We start from the raw sequence: 19,358 nt of genomic DNA on the forward strand, positions 1-19,358 counted from the left end.
CAGGCGTCATGTGTTTTGTTTTACCTCTGGGGGGACGAGAGCTATATTCTAGACATTTTACTTTGTGTGGATCTGTTTTTGGTTTGGGGTGAAGTTAGGTTCCTTGAGGGCTTAGTGAACCTGCAGCACCCTGAAAGTAAATACGGGTAGCAGTCCACTTTTTTTTTTGATAAATGTTGTGTTTATTTCATTTAAAAAGGGACAATGCAGATTAATTAATATGAACTAGTATGCACATGTACCAGATGTAACTGTACAGGCTCATTATCACATGCAGGGCCTGGCAGGTTCATCAAAGAAAACATACAAAAGCACATCATCTTTTTTCCCTCACTATTAATGACCCTGAACATATTGAGATAGAGATTTATCAGAAGAATGTGGGACAAAGTTACTAAGAAACTACACCAGAATATAAACCTGCACTAGTCCTACGTACAGGCCTCATAAAACAATCACTGCAGTCACAAAAGTTCATATTTCAGCACAGCCCTCCGCGCCAAAAAGGAGAATAACCAAAGAGGAAGTGAAAATACAAAATGCTATGATAGATGTAAAGGAAGAGTTGGAGAACCAACCTCAACATCTGAATGCCTCTCCCCCCAAACAGGATATTGTGTTGCTACACTCAGGATGCACAGCATTTTCTCTTCATCAGCAACAGTGCAACATCACTTTGCTCTAATAACCTCGCAAGTAATCTCGTGCCTCCTCCCAGGTACCATAGCATTTGTAGACGCTCAGCGGATTTGTGACTTTCAACCGCTTTTTAACGCAAGCATGCGCACTTGAAAAGCAAAAGTCACCAGCGTATTACTTGCTAAAGTGTTTGGGACGGTTTAAGGATCATATGTTGTCTTTCTGCAACACAAGGTTGCACAACTGACTGTAGTTGTAGCCTCGTTGTAGCCTCGTCTAATCATGCGATGCAGGAAATATAAATGCAAAAAGCTCAACTTTTTTTTTTTTTTTTAGGTAAATAGGTGTTTCTAAGATGTTGAGGAGCTGTTCATTGGACTCAAAGTGTCAGTCTGATTTTTGTCTCTCGAGTACATACTCAGCTGATCGGGCTGTTCCTTTCTTCTCACGTCTCTCACTATAAGAGTTTTATAGAATAGATAGTGTGTTTTTCACATCAGTGATCCACATGCACATGCCATCACTGAACATTGAATTAGACACAGTGTTTCCTCAAATAAACCTGAAAACGTGTCACTTTCAATAATTAATTGTTTTCCTTTAGTGTTTCAGAATATCCATTTCATCCATACGTATACATAAGAATGCACTGAAAGGTCACCTCTTGCCAGTGTCAACCTGCAGCCACCAACAGTATACCGGGAATGTGCATCCAAGTCTATGAGTGTGGACTATTGACTCATGAGTCATGTTTAGCATGAATCTCTTACACATCATTTTGTTTCAGGCCAGGAAGTGAATGGGGCTTTTTTTTTTTTTTTTTGCCCTTTTGTGGGTGTGACATCCATGCAAGCAAGCCAGTGTGTGTTTGGGAGTATTTTTTTTTTGTGTCCCAACGCCCCCACCCCCCTTTTTACCAGTAGCAAAATGTTGAAATGTGCCAATCTGAAACATGACACTTTCTCAATGAGAAGAAGAAGAGAAAAAAAAGTGTCAGTGGTATTAAGATTCCCTCCTTTTCATGTTCATGCTCATACGTCCTCTGCTTGCAATGCGTGGACAATGTCTCCTGCTCTGAGACTTATCAGAAGAATGCTCACGCACAGGATAACTCTAGCAGCCTTTGTGCTCTTCATCCCAACATGCTCAACAAGAAATGGTACAGTATGCACTTAAGCTTTCTCATGTGTATGTATGTATCTACGTGTCTGATATCTCTTGGTACTGATGCAAAAGATCAGCTGTCTTCATACATTAGTTTTACTGAACATTTGGACAGGAATCAAAACAATGTCATCGTATTGTGTAAACTATAACTATGCTTTAATGTCTTATAACATATGTCCATTTGGGTTTCATTAAATAAAAGCTGACACCACTTCAGCAACAGACTGGGTTTGAAGGATGCCCTGAGTGCACATCTAGTTTGTACGAGAGAGGAGCTCCAGTTGAAAAGAACACTAACACTTTTACATCTTTTCACTCTTTTCAGATTCTCCATTCTCGCTCACTAACAAAGCCACCGGTTTTTGTTTGCTGAAAAAGTCCAACCGCTGCCAAGACATGCGCTGGACCACCGGGGATCGTCTCTTTGCCACCTCAACCAAAAAGTGCCTCGGCGCTCAGGGCAAAAGTGTGGGGAGTGAAGTAAGCCTCTATGACTGTGCCGACAGCAGTGACCTTCAAAAGTGGGAATGCAAGAACGGAACAATGCTTGCTCTCAAAGGCCAACAGCTCTACATTGAAATAAAACCGGACAATTCAATTGCCCTCTCAAGAACCGTCGGGCCCAATAACGAGCTCACAATCACAGGGACGGCCAGCGGTGCTTGTTCGAGAACGTACAGAGGTACAGTGTTAAAACTGAACAACACAATACATGAGCAACTATGCATGATTGTTCTCAGATTCACATCTGACGTATGATCAAGTTGAACGACGCATGAAGGTCCTCCGAGCGAGAGTTTGGTTTGTGCACGTCCAAAGTCAATCATAGTGACGAAAAGATTATGATGAAGAAACTGTTTAGGTTTGCCCTAAAAATAATTAGCAAAACAATACACCTTTGCAGAATACTTCATTTGCGACAGCAAATCAATTAAAAACAATTGAAAGTGATCAATCTTTTTTTTTCTTCCCCTTTTAGAGTTATATACCATTGAAGGAAATGCGTTTGGTAAGATCTGCGCGTTTCCCTTCCTGTACAAAGACCGGTGGTTTGGAGAATGCACGATGTACGACTCCTCAGTAAAGCGCTCTTGGTGTGCGGTTAATACAAAATATGAACATGAGCAGTGGGGATACTGCCCGACCACCTGTGAGTACTGAATTTAAGATTTGAATGCCAAATGCCAGCGCTGCATGCATCTTCAGAAAGCTTCATTCCGTTTCAGAGGACGCATTACAAATGGTTGTCCATTAGTTTATCAATGTATTTGATGCTTTCCAACACATGGCGCACAATGTTAGAGCACAAGTTCAGGATACAGCAATACAGTGTTGTTGAAATGACTAAATCATTTTGTTTTCTATTGTGCTGTATTGATGCACAGCCACAGACACCTGGGCAAAGAACCCCGTAACAGGAACGTATTACCAGGTCAACACACAGTCGGTTCTGACGTGGGCCCAGGCTGAAGCCAGCTGCAAACAGCAGGGCACCTCCCTGCTCAGCATCAATGATCCTCACCAGCAGGCTTTTGTCTCAGGTAAGATGATGCCTGGTGGATGTGTGCTGCTTCTGCAACTGAGCCAACATAGAGTTAGTGGTTATAGGGTCATAGGGTTAGTTTATACAGTAGTTTTTAATTATTATGTTATATTTCTAATGCAGCATATGCATACATTGCTATTTAAACTGATGTTTAATGCATTCATCCTCAGAAAGAAATCTATTTGAGAAAGATGAAGTCCATTTGATACTTCAGAAGCGGTGAAAACACATCTTAAAAATTTGCTGGAAAATATCATTTCACAGCCCTGTTCTCCATGTTTCTGGAGTGTCCACCATAACATTTTTAATTTAGCCGATTTGCATGTGAAACAATTTAAATTCAATTATTTAATAGATTATAGACATTATTTGACAGGGTTGTAGCTGTTTTAGTTAAAAAAAAAAACAGGAAATTATTGATGAAATGACTACTACTGTTGCCTCTTGCACCTATGGAGCAAACCAGTATCGCGAACGGTATTTCATAATTCATCTTGTAAAATTTCCCATTTTTTGTTTTTGTGTGATCCGTGATATATTTCCTTGTTCAGTTAGTTTTGTCTTTCTGCTGACTTGTTTTTAAATAATGAAAAAGAGGAACAATGTGAAAAAGAGGAACAATTTCTTTACTCAGTCCTTTTCCTTTTTTTGCCCCTCTCAACCACACAAACACAAATAAACAGCGCTAATGGGATCAGGGAATCATAAACTCTGGATCGGACTGGTCCTGGACCCAGAACACGGCTGGCAGTGGTCTGATGGGAAGCCGTTCCGTTATCTGAGATGGAGTACAGGTAAGACTTCACTCCAATAAAAATATGCTTCGCTGGAGTTCCCATAAACGATGGCCATATACGTCTGGAGCTATACCGAAGGTCACTAACAAGTTCAAGAAAAGAGAAAAATCCCAGGTGTGAGGTTGCGTAACTTCACCTCAAAAACCTAAACAATGAATCATTGTCTGTTTGTATGTGACGAAGGTCGTTCATATATAAACCGACAGAAAATGATTGCATGGCTTTGAAGTTCCCCTCCGGCTCTTTCAAGGATTTCAGTGTCTGCTTTATTGTTTTAGAGCCTGAAACTGTCCTGCTATAGTTCCCTCTAACGGCCCTCACGGGCATTTTCTATAGCGTTCAGACATCAACTTCTAAAAACCGACAGTTCTTTCTGCTCAGAACCAAACAGACAATGTGAATGACTAGCTGCTGAACATAGTGGAGCATTTAGCAGCTAGAGGAGTTTGTGGAGAGCAAGAACCCAGCAGCAGGTGCAGGTGTACACTTTTCTAACAAGGCCAACCGATGAAACAACGACATTGTTTCTTTTCATCAATCATAATTAGTATTTCTGTCATTCTACCTCTCATGTCTCGAGATAGACCTATCCTCGATAGACCTAGAGCCTATAAAATGCAGTTTTCTATTCATTCTGACCCTACCAATTCAACAATTTTACACTATCGAAACGTGCAAAATGCTGTGAAAACTCTCGAGGACGTGATGTATGTAGATCTGCACTAGCAGAGGAGGAATTTTAATTGAAATCACCCTCTTGTTTTAGGAAGTCCGACTCGTAATCCGGGACACAACTGTGCATTTCTGGACTCTGCTGGGGAGCAAACCTGGCAAAGCTCGTCTTGCGTCAAGAAGCAGGGCTACATATGCTACAAAGACGGGGCCCCGCCATCTCCTCCCCAAAGTACAGACACATATTCAACTCTATTCTATTCTACCCTCCTCTGGATACTGTATTGTGTCTCTACGTGACCTGTTCACCATATGAAATAAGTTAATAAACCCCATTTATCTTTTGTTCTTTTAATCATCAGTTGAGCAGGGTTTTTGTTCACCCCCTTGGATTCCCTACAATGGCCACTGCTTTCACCTTCATCGTACTATTCAAACATGGTCTGAGGCTCAGAAAGAGTGCCGCAAAGAGACCGGGGACTTAGTGAGCATCCGCAACGTGGAGGACCAGAGTTTTGTCATCTCGCAACTTGGATACGGTAAGTGATGACAATATACACAAAGACAGTCCGACCTTCTGTTTCTGCTGTCAGAGAATACTTACTGACAGATGTCTAAGATTGAGCATGTTTACCAATATTCCTATGGCGCTGATAGCGTCATTCATTTCACTCTGTGGATCTTTAATACCATTCTGATATTTGAACCACCGGTTGACATGAGGCACATTCCTCCCCGACCTGTCTGCAGCATCCACGGATGAGCTTTGGATTGGACTGAATGACATAATGACAGAGGGGCTGTTCGAGTGGAGTGACCACTCGACTGTCAGCTTCACCAGCTGGGATTTTGGGAAACCAACTGTCGCCACTGATTCAGATGACTGCGTTCTCATCACGGGAAAGGTAGCGAGCGCCACGATGCTGCACGTATAGTTTGACCTTCTTATAACATACGTATATCTGACTACATCATACATGTATATCTGACTACATCATACATGTATATCTGACTACATCATACACGTATATCTGACTACATCATACATGTATATCTGACTACATCATACATGTATATCTGACTACATCATACATGTATATCTGACTACATCATACATTGGATCAGCTCACATTTTGGTTGTAACTTCAGCAAACAATCAAAATAAGACCTTTTGTCGGATTTGTCGATTTCTTTCTTTTTTCCAGTAGCTAGAAACTACATTTATTTGTGGATTGTTTATACAATCTTTTGTGTCAGGTTCTCGGGAATTCCATAAAAAAAAATTAAAACATATTAGTCCAACAACAAACCACTGGTATATGGACAAGTTTTCCTTTTATTTTCTAATAATTCAGTTTTTTCTAGTCCACCCATCCAGTACATTCAATCTACAATTCTTCTTGCAGAAAGGGAACTGGGCCGATCGCTCGTGTAGTGACAAACACGGCTTCATCTGTATGAAGCAGAGTGCCACTGAACGCACCGGAGATGAATTAGATATGGATATAGGATGCAAAGCTGTGAGTACATGTACATGCAATCTATGAAACAAGTATATGATCTCCATCAACATCTGACTCCTCTAAGTGCACGATTAAAACCCTGACATAAGTAACTGGTTCAACATCATGTCCACTTGGACATAGATACATGTCTTTCATGAACAAAATGGATATGTTGCATTTTAAAATCACAACTACTCAAACCTCAAATCCTTTCCCACAGGGGTGGAAAAGACATGGGTCCTACTGCTACTTCGTCGGAACAGAGACAAAGACCTTTGATGAAGCGAACGACGACTGCAAGACCTCAGATTCCTACTTAGCTGACGTTTCAAATGGGTAACACCGCCTTGTGTTTTATTAGCCGTGAAATAACTGTGTGCGGACGTGCGATACAGCGCGTTTGACACGATGAGACAACACATCTTTTGTAAACATTTCCAGGGTGGACAATGCCTTCCTTGTCAGCTTGGTGGGTTTGAGACCGGAGAAATACTTCTGGTTGGGTCTTTCAAATCAGAAGAACATTGATCAATTTGTGTGGACCAACACAGATTCAGTGGGGTTCACTCACTGGAACGCAGAAATGCCAGGTATGGAGAGAGATGCCGCTCCATCTTTAAAATAGAAGGCACCAACAGGAGCTGCGTCACTTACACTTGACTATTTTCTATCTTCAACAACTCAAGGTTACGAACAGGGCTGCGTTGCCATGACGACTGGGATCTTGGCCGGCCTCTGGGAACGGCTGCCCTGCACCAACAAGGAAAAATACATCTGCAAACACCTGGCAGAGGGGGCGGTTCTAACCGTTGCGCCGCCGACTCAAACGCCTCCCAAGTGCGAGGAAGGTTGGGCCCGAGTGGGAACAAGAAACTTCTGCTCGAAGGTACAACCAGAGATTAAAAACATGCAAAGACCGACTAAATAAGACCAGTATCCAGTCACAATCACCATAGCATACTGTATGTATGTTGTTATTGTTAGATAATTCGTCTTTATTATGTAAATGTAACATTATTTTACATATTTTACTTGTGCCACATCCAGCAGCAAACAACAGACTAATCGTGGAAGTGTTAGCAGCTGAAATTTAAAAAAAAAATGATGGTAGAGGCCAATACAGAGCTCTAACAGAGCAAATATTAGACTTTGGCTGGTACCGACCTCCTGCCAAATGAATGACAACGCTGATCCATTACTGCTAGATGTGTACATAATGAAAAATAGTTTAATTCAAAAGACAATAATATGTCAGTGTTCTGTTTGCAGCGTGTTTCTGTTTCTCCTTAGTGGCCAGACATTTGTTTTATTCTAGCTTTAGAAATGGGTCAATTTCTCTTAGTATGATAGACAAATCGGGCAAAATAAATAAAAGTCTATTCAAGTAATTTACTCTACTGCTCTACATATCTGGTCTACTTTAATCAGACGTTCACTCTTGTGTTCAAGTTCTTCACTGGGCCTCGGGCTGATGAGAAGACCTGGTATGAGGCCAGGGATTACTGCAGGGCCATCGGAGGAGACCTGCTCAGCATCCACAGCGACGCCGAGCTACGTGTGGGACGGTACGCGCTGGGGAGATGCTATTTTACCAGACACCAGTGAACATAAAACAATGTGCAGTAAAAGAGCCCTCCGTATATGAGAGGATTAAAACATCACAAATACTGGCACACACAGGCGCCAAAGTGGATTTCAGAAAAGCAAGTCAATATTTTAAGGTCACTCACAATGAATACATAAAAGTAAAATGAAATAGAATGCAAAATTCACTGCACTACTAAGATGTAACTTGAGTACTTTTTTGATGTACAGTAATTCTCGTTTCAGTCACAGTTGCCTCTACGGGGTAACAACGTTCTAAAATACGTTAGATTGATTGATATAACTTTGTGTACAGCAGACATGGAAGAGCCTGGATTGGACTTCAGATTCCTGACACGAGCACGGGTTATGTTTGGAGTGATGGATCTCCGGTTAGTTTACTGTGCTCTACTTTTTTTTTTTTGTTGTTGCAATAAATCTGTATTAAATCCTGTATTTTTGTACTTATATATACATATGGTTTAACAGACAAGTTGGTTTACTGTTTCTTTCTGTTCAAAGGTGAACTACCAACACTGGCAGGAAGGAGAACCAAACAATCATAACAACGACGAATCTTGTACTGAATTCAGAACGTACAACTGGGACGAGGTCGGGTCCTGGAACGATATAAACTGTGAGAGTTACAATGACTGGCTGTGTCAGATCCGTGCAGGTACAGTTGAAACAGTTGGTTATCTATTTTTCTAAAAAGTAAAGTTTGATGTAGTTAATAATGTATGTTATGCATCCTTTGTTGTTTGAGGTCTAGTTTGCTCATATATATGTAAATCTGAGATTTATATATTGGCCATATTTAGGCCTCGCCTTACATCAAATGGGATTAAACAGACCACAGTATTGCAGGTTATATATATATTTAATATCATTGTCTTGCTGTAACAGTAATACAGATGTGAACCGTCTCGCTCAAAGTGAGAATGTTAACCTCTGATACGTTTTCTACAATATACACCTGTACAAACTTGAAAAGGAAATACTTTTTACATGATTTTCTTTTCTTCGTAAAATAAGGTCAGGTCATCAAATATTGCTAGTGAAACTATTGAAGACCGTATTGAATATGTATCAACGCAAAGTTCACTCAAGTCATTTTCTGGATACTGTTATGTGTTATCATAGTAACTCACAGCTCGAGGGGTCAAACCGGGCGACTGCCATGCTCCCCTTTCTGAGTTACACCATCCCACACAGCACGACATTCGACTGAAAGTAGAATTCAGAATGGAGAGAGTGGCAGATGTGTTCGTGTTCTCTCTTCAGGAAGTTGACACTTGTTTGTGGTTTTACAGGAGTGATTCCAAAACTACCTCCAAATAATACTGTGGTGGGTAAGTTAACACACAAACACACACACACACAGCGTGGCGAAAACATGAAGTCAAACATGTTGGGAAACTAGCCAAAGCTGGTTAGAGCGGGTATAAATTCACAAGTCCCATTTTAGAGTTGAGATTACTTTAATAATGAGCAAGTTTCAAAATGATCAGGATAGTCTTACTATTGTTTTTGATGTTTTGCGAAATCCAAATTGAACAAATCTAAATGAAAGATGGACAAAGCAATGCATTGACCAAGAGTCATGAATTGACAGTCTTTAAAAATGGTAACACAGAGGCAAAAACAATGAAACTGTGAGCATTCAATATGTTCTTTTCCATTAGTCAGGTCATTCACAGACAGGATTTTTATTGGTCCACTTAACGAAACCAATACATCTTAAAACTAAACAAAACAAAAAAGCGACACTTGGCATCAGTAATATTACAGCTTCTAGCGAGGGCCAATAAAAATAATTCACAAACCTTTTATTTGACAGACATTAGGCTGTAAAAGATGTACTTTACCAGGAAGACACATCAAAGTAAAGCACACATTGTTTCTCACACCTTTGCAGAATTTAACACCACTTCCGATGGCTGGCTTGTGTGGAGAGGGAATCAGTACTTGATCAATAGAGACACGATGTCCATGGAGGATGCCCGTCATTTCTGTCAGAAGTGGCATGGAGACTTGGTGTCTATCAGCAGTAAAGATGAAAATGTCTTCATATGGAAACAGGTAGTCGTTTATTCTTTTGGGCTTTGCAAAACAACACATTTTTATTTATATTGAAAGCCAGTTTACTTTCTGGAAAAGTGCTCTTAAAGCTTGTGTAATTATGTGTTCACAGATTTCCAGAAGCTATGGGTCGTATTATTTAGGTTTGTCAGTGGATCTTGATGGGTCATTTTGGTGAGTAGTAAATGTCATAAAAATGTAATTCAGTGAATTCAAGTTTACCGATTACATGATTCATGTTTTTGCTCTACTTTAAATTTTAAAATTGATCCTACTTTTAAGTTATTGCTTATTAGTATTATAATATTTTCAAGTATTACTGGTACTGACATTTAAACTAATTTAAAACTTCAATTTGACTTTCGAATCAGTTTTCTATATATATTTTTTCTTTTACTTGCCAGGCTACATTTATTGCAACTTCTATATTGCATTTGTCCTCTGTTCATTTACCACTATTGCAAAACATCAACAAGGATACAAAGGTTGAATGTGAAACAGTTATTGTTTCGATGATCATACGTCATAATTCAATGTAACTGTGTGTGTGTTTAAAGGTGGATGGATGGTTCTCCAGTGGGGTTACAAAGATGGGATGAAGATCAACCAAACACCAATTCCTTTAATGAGAACTGCGTTACTATGACTTACTATATGGGTGAGTAACTCCAAACCGAACCTCAAAAGCTCTCTTCTAGATAAGATCAATACGCTACTCTGAATAAAAACAGTTCCTGGTAAAATGTGAATTATTCCATCTCCCCTGGACTTGCAGGCTTCTGGCGTACTTGTAATTGTGGCCAAGAGCACCAGTTTATTTGCAAACGAGGAAACTCAGCGCCTGTCAACACCACTGCAGCCCCCACAGTTCCTCCCAAAGGTGGCTGTCCACTCAAGTGGACCAAGTTGGACTCAAAGGTCAGAAATCACTGTCAACTAATCTCCAGTTTAAAACGTTCAGTGCCACTTCTAAAATGTCAGTTCATGAACATTTAGTCTGATCAACAATTAGACATTGGCTCGCATTGAAAGTTACGTTGGGACTGAATGGATTTGTGCAGGTGTGATGTACAATTGTTATTCAATATCTGAGGAGTAAAATAATTTGCTTTCAAAATTACAGTATGCCATACAACTTGTTATTTTGTACATATTTTGTACACATATGACATGCCCTTATTTAAGCAAGTGCTCATTTAAGCAAGTATTGGTGGTGCAGACAAGCATACAAATACTGTATTCATAAATTGAAGTAAATAAAAATACAAAATATATCAAATGTGAGAAACCATTTGACACAAGATTCATTTCCATGCAAAGTTACATAAGTTGAAAATTCCTTCTTCTGAAGCAATACAAATTGGTCAATAGGGGAAAAAAATCTAGGTAACATTATCAAAAGAAACAAATATGTCATTTATCAACATGTTTTTACCTCACAATGCATTCCTCACGCAAAGTACAGTCACACAGTCTAGTCCTCTTTATATATATATATATATATATATATATATATATATATATATATATATATATATATATATATATATATATATATATATATATAAGTAGCTGGCAATGGTTTTAGAGTTACTACAATGAAGAAACTATAAAAATAGTTTGGTAGAAAAATAAGGACACAGGCATGTTTCAGGATCAGATCAAATGTCATCAACGCTTCATGAAAGAAGACCAGTGTTTCAGTGAAAACTCACAGTTTCATTTCTCATTCGTAGTGTTACAGTGTCATTAGTAACCGGCGGGCCAGTTGGGAAGAAGCAATGAGACAGTGCATTACCATGGGCGGTAATTTGGCCTCAATCCCCACAAGGCGCGTGCAAGGTGTGTATATGTACTACATAATCATGTGTACAATGTGAAAACAGATCGTGAAAGTTCATTATTGACCTTAAAAACAATGATGAACTTAATTTAAATTGAACTTTTTGTAAAAATTTCAGCATTTTTGACCACCAATATGGCTGAAATAGCAAGTACAGACCTGTGGGTTGGTTTAAGTTCTTTCAAACAAGATGGATTTTACTGGACTGATGGAAAAGCAAGGAAATACACCAACTGGGGCTATTCTGTAAGTACACACAATCTTAGCTTAGTGTTGCGTCTCCATTTAATAGACATGAAAAAGTTTGAATTATTGTTTCTCTTGTTCTCTTTAGAAAAATCGACGCCGTCCGGGGTCTTTTTATCAAAGATGGAATGAGGTAACATATCTAAGACAACATTTTAAAGTAAAATATAACTCTTTTTTAGTTTTTGTCATAACAGAGCAGACCAAAGTTTGTTTTGTTTATTCAGTCAATCATGATATAACAATATTACTATACTCTATAATATACAAAAAAAGAGACTAAAAAGGTATAGGTGGAAGCAAAAATGCTTATATATTCCTATCCTAAAATAAATTTCTCTTGCTTCAAAGAGTTAAGAAAAGCATCAGTCTAAATCGATCCTTCATTTATTCATTTACTCCCTCCCTTACTCAAACAGTTAAGAACACTGCAAGTTTAAACCAGTCAGCCGTTTGATTGAAAAGATTAAAAAATCTTTTCCAAAGATTTTAGAATCTTTTTCCAATGGTTTCTAACTCCTCCCTACATCCTTCACCAGGATGAATGTGTTGTGTTGAACCACAGTCCTTTCTTTGGCACCGGGAAATGGTTAATTAAGCCCTGCAATGACACCAATGGATTTATCTGTCTTCGAGATCTTGGTGAGTTTGTTCTCTCTCTCTCTTTAAGGCCAAACAATGAATCATTCAATATAGAGTCCTACAACCTCAGTTCAAATTACATGTAATAGAGTAAACGTGGTTTTGAACATTGGAAACCATCATTTCAACCTGTAGTTCTTGTGTCAAGTTGTCTGTAAAAATGGAATAAAAAAATAATAACAACTATTTATCTCTTGACTCAACAGACCCAAATATCCAGCCTAAACCAGAGCCATCTGTTAGTAACATCTATGTAACTCTGGGAAATGACAGTGTCAAGGTTGTCACTAAAAATCTGACCTGGGATGATGCCAGGAAAAACTGTGCAGTGGATAAAGCCAACCTGGCGAGCCTTCGAAATGAGTGGACGCAAGCCTACGTCGAGCTGCTGGCGATGAATCTCAAAGCTCCTCTTTGGATTGGACTCAGCAAACAGGTGCTGTAGCACAAAAACAACTACTGGCTAGTTCCAGGGGGGAAAATAACTGAAACAAAAATAATGAACTCCACATGATTAGCTTTTTTTTCCCGTGTCACATGGCATAGAAGCCTCACAAGACAGCTGACTATACTCTGTATATAATTTGTTCCATCTATTTGGCAAAGAGAGACATTTCCAAACGCCATTTACAATGCACGCTGAACTAATATGTTGTAATATGTAATTTGATCTCTCTTGCTTTCAGAGCGGTTATTTTAAGTATAGCGACGGCTGGCACATGCACTCTGCCAGCTGGGCTGAAGATGAACCAAGCAGAGAACGACCTTGTGTGTACCTGGATGTGGATGGAAAGTGGAAGACCGCTTTCTGCAATTTGACCATGAACAGTGTTTGCATGCAGTCTACAGGTACGGTTGTTAGCAGGCAACATACATTAATATAATCCACAATCCATCAGTCATGCCTAGTGTCAACTTCTGAGGGCTTAAGTGATCATACTGCAAGTGCTACAATATACTTTATTTTGCTTACATCCTCGGCGTATGGTGTATCAAATGTTAGCTTGTTAGCCTAGCTGAGATCCATGACAGCTCATATGTTCATGTTGTTCTATATGACTGAACTATAGTTCGACCGAGACTGGGTGTTTGAGGAAGATACTTTCATCAATATAGAATAAACAACCTGGTAATTTTATTCCGGAAATATATATATACATATATTTTTTACAAAAGCAATCATCTTGAATCCCTTAAATTTGTTGTTTTTTAATGTGAAGCCATGAACAAATATTTAATCCGTCAGTTCATTTAAAAACAATCTGAATTAAATGGACATTACACATGGACACTCCATTAGTGTAAGATGTGGTTTTTTTCCCCAACATTATAATCAGTTTCATGAGAGTTTGTGATTTCCACCTTCTCCCATTAAAGTCATGAACACTGACTTTTCACTCATATGCAATACCGCAATATTAATCCAGGATATGGATCAGTGCAAGTTATTACAATCCCCTCATCACTGTCTCTGTAACCCACAGATGTGCCACCAACAGAGTCAACCATCTTTCCAGGGATTTGCCCTCCAGACACGACTGAGGAGTACCACCAGAGTTACACCTGGCTGCCGTTTAAGGGCCATTGCTATTTGTTTGTAACCGATGAAATTGAATGGGCAGATGCAGCGAGCAGCTGCGTCCGGCATGGTAAGAGACACTTTTAGATCTCGAGTAGATCAAGTGTACGATGTAACAAACAGCAATTAGTAATAAGTGGTTCATAATTGTGACAACCTGACTGTTTTTTGTTGTGAAGGTGGAATTCTGACTAGCATTGAAAATCCTGCTGAGCAACAATTCATCAAAAGCAACGTGGAAATATTTAAAGATGGCCACAGCGCTTTCTGGGTTGGCATGTACAAAACTCATAACGGTATGATTGCACTCTTTTCTGTTCTGTACTTTATTCACCCACAAATAAACTGTACTTACACATTGCTGTCAGTGGAATAATGTTAAACTCTGTCCTACATTATTATTCCTCTAATGTAGGAATGTGTAAGACATTATCCACTTGTCCGTGCAAATGCACATTCAAACAAATTGGTCATATAATCAACGTTCCTGCTGATGAAAGTGAAACAAACAAATTAAAATGGGAACATTATTAATTTGAGAAAATACTTTTAGCGCAAATACCTTTTTTTTTAAATTGTGTTTACCAGAGGGTAACCTATTAATTGTCGCTCTTTTGTTTACTTTTAATACACACTTTGACAGGGCAAATTGACGGTATCAAACCGTGACATGACAAACTATAAAAACAGTATTACATGAAGTTTCTGTTCGGCTCTAGGGGAATGGAAGTGGTTGGATAAAACAGTCGTGGACTACACTAACTGGGGTGAAGCTGAGCCAGACGATGACTATGCAGCAATGGAAACATCAGGTGGGACCTGGAGGACAGGTCGCAGATGGCACGACAGAGCATACATCTGTAAAACACCCAAAGGTAAGATCATCATTCCCATGTGGTTCAAATGGATGACGTTTTCAACAGTTCTCCTCATCCATGTGGACACATTGTTTAAAGCCTTTGGAATAAGGAGTCATACTCAAGCCTCTGTTAAAGGTCCATTGTCCTAAACATCTAATAAAACGAAGAGATAAAAACTCCCTATTATCTTACAACTTTATGATTTGTAACAATTGCTATTACAAGGGTTGTTTCTAAAAAAAACATTAAAGATAATCCTCCATCAACTGCCTTAAATTCCACATCCAGCATCAGATCATTTTTTATTCTGTTATTTTATTTGTTACTTTATGTATATACTGCTGAAAAATTATTACCATAATTTTAATGGTAGACTGGAGAGAGACTGGGGTCAATAGGAACAGGAAGTATTCCTTCAAAAAGATTATTTACCATTTCCTTCTCTTTACACAGTGAGTTCCAAAGATTCAGAACAAGAAAAACCTGGTAAGTTACACCTTTGTATCTACTTAAGTTGAGTAAATTTGAATTATTTATTAACAAGAATAATATATTTTTTTTTACATGTAATGCAACATTGACTGTTATCAAAAACATGGAGTGAATGCAAATGATGTTTAAAGCAAAAACACACTTTGAATTGCTTTGACTGATCCACATCTGTTTGCTTGTGCAGAACCTCATGGCAGTCAGGATCCGCGCGGTCGCGTCCACACGAGTTTGATTGTCGTGCTGATGATTACGATCAGTTCTACGCTGATAGTTGTTGCATTCTTCATCTACAAGAAGTCTCCTCGTCCTTTACCCACCTTTGACAATCCACTCTACTTCGACAGTGAACGATCCCAGCCCGATGTGGTCGATACCAATAAACTGATAGAGAATGCAGAATTAGAAAACCCTGAGCCGATGATAACTCTGTGATTCATAAAGTAGCAGAATCTAGCGGGAATCTAGCACGTACTGAACTGTATCCCAGACTAATGAATCACACTTTGATGCTTTATTAGTGTTTTAGCTCTGTTTGTTATGTTACTATAGAATATAGTAAATATATATTCAGTTATTTAACAACATGTCAAGTGTGAGTTTCAATGGAGTTGGCGATGTCTGACCTCATGGAAAAGAACAATTTAGGCTCTAGGATGTCTAAGTGGGAATGATTGCTATTTGATTCTGTCTTTATATCTATGAATGAATGTATATAATTGTTACATATTATGCGTATGCTCACTAGATGCTGTTCTGTGCTTGTATTGTAAAATCTCACTGCCTGTCATTGTTAAATGAACATTAAACCTGGCACTAAAGAATCATCAAAATAAGTTATATCTTAAGAAAGAAAAAAAACAGGGGGCTGACTTAAGTCCAAATACAATTTTAAATACAATAAGAATTTTGCGAGATGTGTATTGCAATATCTAAACATTGCAATGTCAAACATTACAATACATCACCTTTGTTCAACGCAAATTATGCCGTTGTTATTTGTTTAATCGAATAAAATAACGTTTTCACTCAGTTCATCTCACTTCAGCCCATTGTATTTAGGCCTATAATAATATTTAAACTACTATCTACATAATATAATAATGCCATTAGCCAATTCCCAATACTATGAAATGACATCACTACATCAACGAGCACTTGAGCAACACTTCAACTGTGACTCTCCAACAATGTAGCCGGCCGCACTCGGGTGTTTTGTTGCTTTTGTCACTCGAGGTGTGAACATAGGATCAAAACAGCAAGAAAAGTCTGTTTCATTGAGAAAAAGAGATGCAGCCTGTAAAGAAGCAATCTGAATCATTCACAGCATTAATATAGCAACAAACAAATATGTTCTATGTAAAGGTCTAATGGATGATGTGAGCTTCCCGTACTTTATTGACAAATGGTTGTATACATATACATATGCACATACATACATACATACACACATGAAAATGTCCTTTTAGCTAAATTATTTTGCTCCTTTTTTCAGGAGGAATGTAATAGTATTAGTCATTATTATATGTAATGAATGCTTAAAGCAGTGTGTCATAGCAAAAAAGTAAAGAAACATATTTGAATTTGATTCAGGTTTCTCTTTATAAACAATTGTAAATGATCATGAAGAAAACTTTTGAGATTACAAAATGTGGGGGGCTGAGGTGGGCCAGCCAGTGGCCGTACTCTCAGAAACAATACTAATAATGCCAACAAATTATTTACAAAGAAAACACCACTCAAACACTCTCCCCTGCTGCTTTCTTACTTCTTCTTACTTCTTCTACTTGCCGCAAATAATTTGCCATTGTTGAGCGTCTGAGCCTGCAATAGTGGCTGGCAGAGTAATTACATACTCTTCCATGCCAGTGGGCGGCAGTAGGTAGCACAATAACGACCTTGTTAAATGAAGCTGAAGCGTAAATTCAGTCAGGAGGACAATCCCTACTCTCCGGTTTATTCATGAAACCAGTCTAGTCTCGCAGCGATTACGCCATCAGCTGATTGGGGGCGTGGATGTTGAATGATCCAACCAGTCGGAGACGGAGCGATTTCTATAAGCCAATCACAATGCTGCTGTCAAACTTTGAAATAGTTTCCCCGCTCTGCTTGCTGTCAGTTGTCATTTTGAGCTTGAACCGACGCAACCCTCCTCCACCCCAGCACCTCCAATGAGCATTCAGTCCTGCTCACCATTAATCACTGGTTTACAGCAAACTCCCTTCTTCAACACTACCACCACCAGTGTCTGGACTCCAGGGGGGATTCTGATGGCGCAGATGTCAGCATCACTACACGTGCTTACCCTAAGTCAGGATGGAGTCCAATCGCCAAAAGAGTTTGACTATTTAAAAATATGCAATTGTCATAAATTTTCCTTAAACTCTGAAACAAGTCTCTCCTGGTTGAATTCATGATAATACAATTAGGTTGTGGTGAAGATTGCCGATGGAGAAATATTTTAAAAAGAAAAATGTCTTACCCAGCTGAAAATAAAGGAGCGTAAAGCCCTGTTGCTACACACTTAAGTCCAATGGTTGTTGTGTGGCAAAGTGCTCTCTGTGTGTGTATGTGCTGTGGGAGGAACTAAAAGTGTTTTTGGCTGATGAGAGTTCTGATGATGCAAAGCTGCTCGCATGTGATGAGTGGTGTGCAAGGCTGGCATACACGGCACCTGAATGAAATGAACACGCGAACGCAAGGCCCAAAAGAAAACCTGCTCACGAGCACAGACACAATAAATCGTTCAAAAGGGCACCTCTGGCAACAACATGTTGAAAGTGCCAATGTCGACATGTTCCCCCTCGCCCAGAAATGGCTCGGTGATGTCAACACTGCTGCACTAAAAAAAAAAACTGAAGGAGAAGTTGTTGTTTTTTAAGCCAACAAACCAGTTGCCTTTTAAAGACTTTACAATGGTCATCAATACAATTAGACAAGACACTTACATTATTCATTTGGGAAATAGACAAGATATGTATTTGGTGGTGGTCAAAGATTCTTTCGAGGAAATGTTTTCACCAAATTGTGCTAAAAGACCCAGAAAGATTTTGATGTTGCCCACTCGCTTTGTCTACTCAGCAATTCTTACCAGCACACCTCACCTGCTTACTTTTTGACATCTTACTCAACACCAACATTGCTACAGCTCACTTCTCAAATTCCCAGGAGCCACTTCCTCTTTGAAAAGAAAAAAAAATCTGTAAAAAAAATGCACAAATCCTTTTTTTTTTTTTTTTAATTCATTTGTTCCAATTGACCAAATCCTACTGTCTTCAACCTTTTTTAGTTGTAACTCAACAACACAAGATAATGTACAGTACAGCAATAATTATCCTGGCATATCTTGGGTATTCAGATGTGTGCTTAAAGGACCACGAGAAAAACAAAGTTTTGTTTAACAAATCACAGGACGAGTAATTGATATAGAAATGGCTTTTTGTGGGTAAATTTGTCCTTTTGTTACTATTACAGCATCAAATCGAGTCTTTAACCAAATACTTTCCCTCACTTATGGCCACGTTGAGGGCCTGCTTCCTCTACTGCTTCTGGGTTGAGGATGTGGGACGACTTGCAGCCTTTACTTCCTGAGCTGACATTGATTCATCAACTGTTATTATGCCTGTGCTGCGATTCTCAGCCGCCTAGAGTTGTTCAGCTGACTCTGCACTCTCTTTCAAAGACAGCAGTCACAACCATCTCATCTC

At 39.0% G+C, this 19,358-nt stretch overlaps 1 protein-coding gene across 2 annotated transcripts; it reads left to right on the plus strand.

Moving 5' to 3' along the window:
- The first annotated feature begins 1,701 nt into the window (after positions 1 to 1,701).
- On the plus strand, positions 1,702 to 16,603 carry LOC137804321 (macrophage mannose receptor 1-like). 2 transcript variants are annotated; one of them, XM_068603494.1, is made up of 31 exons: positions 1,702 to 1,798; positions 2,132 to 2,488; positions 2,786 to 2,956; positions 3,192 to 3,347; positions 4,036 to 4,146; positions 4,916 to 5,053; positions 5,184 to 5,360; positions 5,572 to 5,726; positions 6,228 to 6,341; positions 6,547 to 6,662; positions 6,768 to 6,916; positions 7,013 to 7,212; positions 7,776 to 7,891; positions 8,227 to 8,302; positions 8,433 to 8,586; positions 9,224 to 9,262; positions 9,829 to 9,992; positions 10,105 to 10,166; positions 10,550 to 10,650; positions 10,768 to 10,910; positions 11,729 to 11,834; positions 11,954 to 12,081; positions 12,170 to 12,214; positions 12,621 to 12,723; positions 12,930 to 13,159; positions 13,410 to 13,572; positions 14,208 to 14,372; positions 14,482 to 14,598; positions 15,022 to 15,177; positions 15,616 to 15,648; positions 15,839 to 16,603. In XM_068603494.1, exons 1-31 carry the CDS (start codon positions 1,702 to 1,704, stop codon positions 16,084 to 16,086), a joined length of 4,290 nt encoding a protein of 1,429 aa, XP_068459595.1. In that variant the 3' UTR covers positions 16,087 to 16,603. The 2 variants fall into 2 exon arrangements, with proteins under 2 accessions (XP_068459595.1, XP_068459604.1); XM_068603503.1 differs by having other exon boundaries at positions 8,230 to 8,302.
- The last annotated feature ends 2,755 nt before the right edge of the window (positions 16,604 to 19,358 follow it).

Source organism: Clinocottus analis, unplaced genomic scaffold (genome assembly GCF_023055335.1).
Source record: "Clinocottus analis isolate CAN_PGR_092001 unplaced genomic scaffold, fCliAna1.0.p SCAF_11, whole genome shotgun sequence".
NCBI classification, from domain to species: domain Eukaryota; kingdom Metazoa; phylum Chordata; class Actinopteri; order Perciformes; family Cottidae; genus Clinocottus; species Clinocottus analis.